This window comes from Poecilia reticulata, linkage group LG15, assembly GCF_000633615.1.
Source record: "Poecilia reticulata strain Guanapo linkage group LG15, Guppy_female_1.0+MT, whole genome shotgun sequence".
Taxonomy (NCBI): Eukaryota; Metazoa; Chordata; class Actinopteri; order Cyprinodontiformes; family Poeciliidae; genus Poecilia; species Poecilia reticulata.
The window spans coordinates 30,125,764-30,128,120 of record NC_024345.1 but is presented as its reverse complement, the minus strand read 5'-3'; the positions used below and the strand labels follow the sequence as shown (position 1 = coordinate 30,128,120).

At 41.0% G+C, this 2,357-nt stretch overlaps 2 protein-coding genes across 2 annotated transcripts in view; one reads left to right on the top strand and one right to left on the bottom strand.

Moving 5' to 3' along the window:
* The window catches only part of shld2 (shieldin complex subunit 2), a 20,293-nt gene that overhangs the window by 13,570 nt on the left and 4,366 nt on the right, over window positions 1–2,357 (top strand). The window lies entirely within an intron of this gene.
* LOC103477392 (RNA polymerase II degradation factor 1-like) overlaps window positions 1,782–2,357 on the bottom strand; it is a 4,145-nt gene continuing 3,569 nt past the window's right edge. Inside the window, exon 3 of the mRNA XM_008430489.1 lies at window positions 1,782–2,039. Within this exon, the coding sequence (XP_008428711.1) occupies window positions 1,999–2,039 (41 nt within the window). The 3' untranslated portion in view covers window positions 1,782–1,998. The remainder of the gene's footprint in view (window positions 2,040–2,357) is intronic.

Genomic DNA, 2,357 nt, shown 5'->3' with positions numbered 1-2,357 from the left:
TCTCGGCTGATGAACCGTCTCACTCCAACTATTCACACTCAGGGTGAATGAAGGTCCACATGACGTCGAGTCACCATCTACTAAATTATCAACTAATATTTTGTTCTTATAGTAAATAAAAATAAAAAGAGGATGGATTAGTTTTGTGGACAACTGATGTATGTTTTTAACTGAGCTTTTCTGTGAGCCAAAATGAACCGGCTTTAAAAGATGTTGTTCATGTGTGTCAGACAGCAGATAAGACTCTGTTATTTAATATTCGTTCATGGAAAACTATTTAAATGTTTTTATTTTCTGTGACTGAATCAAGCCGAATGCCTGACCTCTACGTTTACACTACAGCTGCCGACACCTGCACAACACGCATGAGGAGCATGTTTATCATGCTGCACAGAGCCAGGCAGCAAAACAACACCTGAAATAAAAACTGCATTAATCATGCTGTTAGTGATTCTATTCATTTTCTCTAGAGCTTTCCTAAAACCCATTTAGTACAATGTGTAGCTCAGTTACTGATTGCCATCAAACACAAGACATGCATGCAGTTCTAGCATCAAGTGTTGTAGGAAATAAACTGTTGAAATATGAAGCAGTAATTGGTTGTTAATGGAGAGGCTGTTATGCTGCCATCTGCTGCGTCTTCTGAGTACTGCAGTTGTACCGTTCTGAAAAAGACAACAAACCCAAAAGACAACAGGAAAACATCACCACAGAAACAAATCCACTCAGACCTGGTCTCCAAATGCATCCCGAAGCTAAACTGCATCAGTAGATCCACAACGAGTACTCCACACTTTTCAGATGTTTACTGTTACTTCCTTCTGCTCCATATCTTTATCAACCATGTACCTATGTAATTCAATCTAATGGAAAAATGGCATAAAGTCAGATGTTTGGTTATTTTCTTACATTTATTTGCTGCTGTTTGTTTTCCTCTAGTTGTCTGAACGTTTTAATTCTCTTGCTACTGAAATCAGATTCACAAGAATAAAAAAGAACATTTATCATTTTTACATTGTTTTCTTATAAGCTAACAAGTGAACCGTTCTTTATAATAAACCCCTTCAGTGACATCTGCCAGTTGTAATTAGGGTTAAAGGTTTATAGTTTTTGTTTTATTAAACAGACTTTGCTGAGTTCGTCCTGCTGATGACGGGTTTCAGACGGATTCATCATTCTGCTTCTGCTTCTAGGACTATATTTCTATACTAACAAAAGTGCTCCTGTTACATAAGAAATCTATTAGTTAACAATGAAATAGTTATTATCATTGTAAGTTTTCTTATGTTTACTAGATTCCCAGAAAGATCCCAGGATATTTTCCTCCCTGGTGGTTTAATGACTGACTGGTTCAAATCACCTTTACAGTCTCTGTGATTCAACATTACGATCCTCTTAGTGCCTGGTGTGCAAACATTATGGGATGTACTTCCAGTCTCCCAGGAGTAACAGAAACTGGTCCAGGTTTGGACCAGTGAGACATGAGAAGAACAGCCAGTTCATCCACATGTTACTGGAAACCAGCGGCTGGCTGCAGTGGTTAATCCATGGAAGGATCCAGCTGAGGATTCGCCAGTAGATCAGGAAGATGGATTTGGTTTCTGAGTTGGGTTACTTTCTGCACATTTAGAAATCTAGTGTGCTGGAAAGCAGGAGGAGCACCAATAGCAGGCTGAGCTACCGTTAGCATGTCTGGAGAGAAAACCTGAGGCGTGAAAAACTATTTATTCAGTTCAGTTTTTACCAAACAGAACATCAAACAGCAATAACCACATCAGAAATCAGTTTTATGCTTGAATATATTTAATTTGACAGTTTATTGGTTACAGAAAACAACAAACCAGTAAATTTATTAAACCAGTTAAAGCTCCCAGTAAGACGCTGGGAGGCTTACTGGGTTTAAAACAGGAAGAAAGATGATCAGGTAGGAGAGCTCAGAAACGTCCCAGGCTGATGATGAAGATGGTGGAGACGATGAAGGCTCCGTCCTCCAGGCTCCTACTTGAACAGTCCGGCGGCCATGTCCTTCAGACCACCAGCTGAGGACAAGCAGAAACCAGACCTGAAAACGGGTCATAAAGAACCGGGTCCACCAAGAACCAAGTCCATTAAGAACCGGGTCCACTAAGAACCAGGTCCACCAAGAACCAAGTCCATTAAGAACCGGGTCCATTAAGAACCAGGTTCACTTAGAACCGGGTCCATAAAGAACCGGGTCCACCAAGAACCGGGTCCACCAAGAACCGGGTCCACCAAGAACCAGGTCCACTAAGAACCAGGTCCACTAAGAACCGGGTCCACTAAGAACCAGGTCCACTTAGAACCGGGTCCACTTAGAACCGGGTCCATTAAGAACC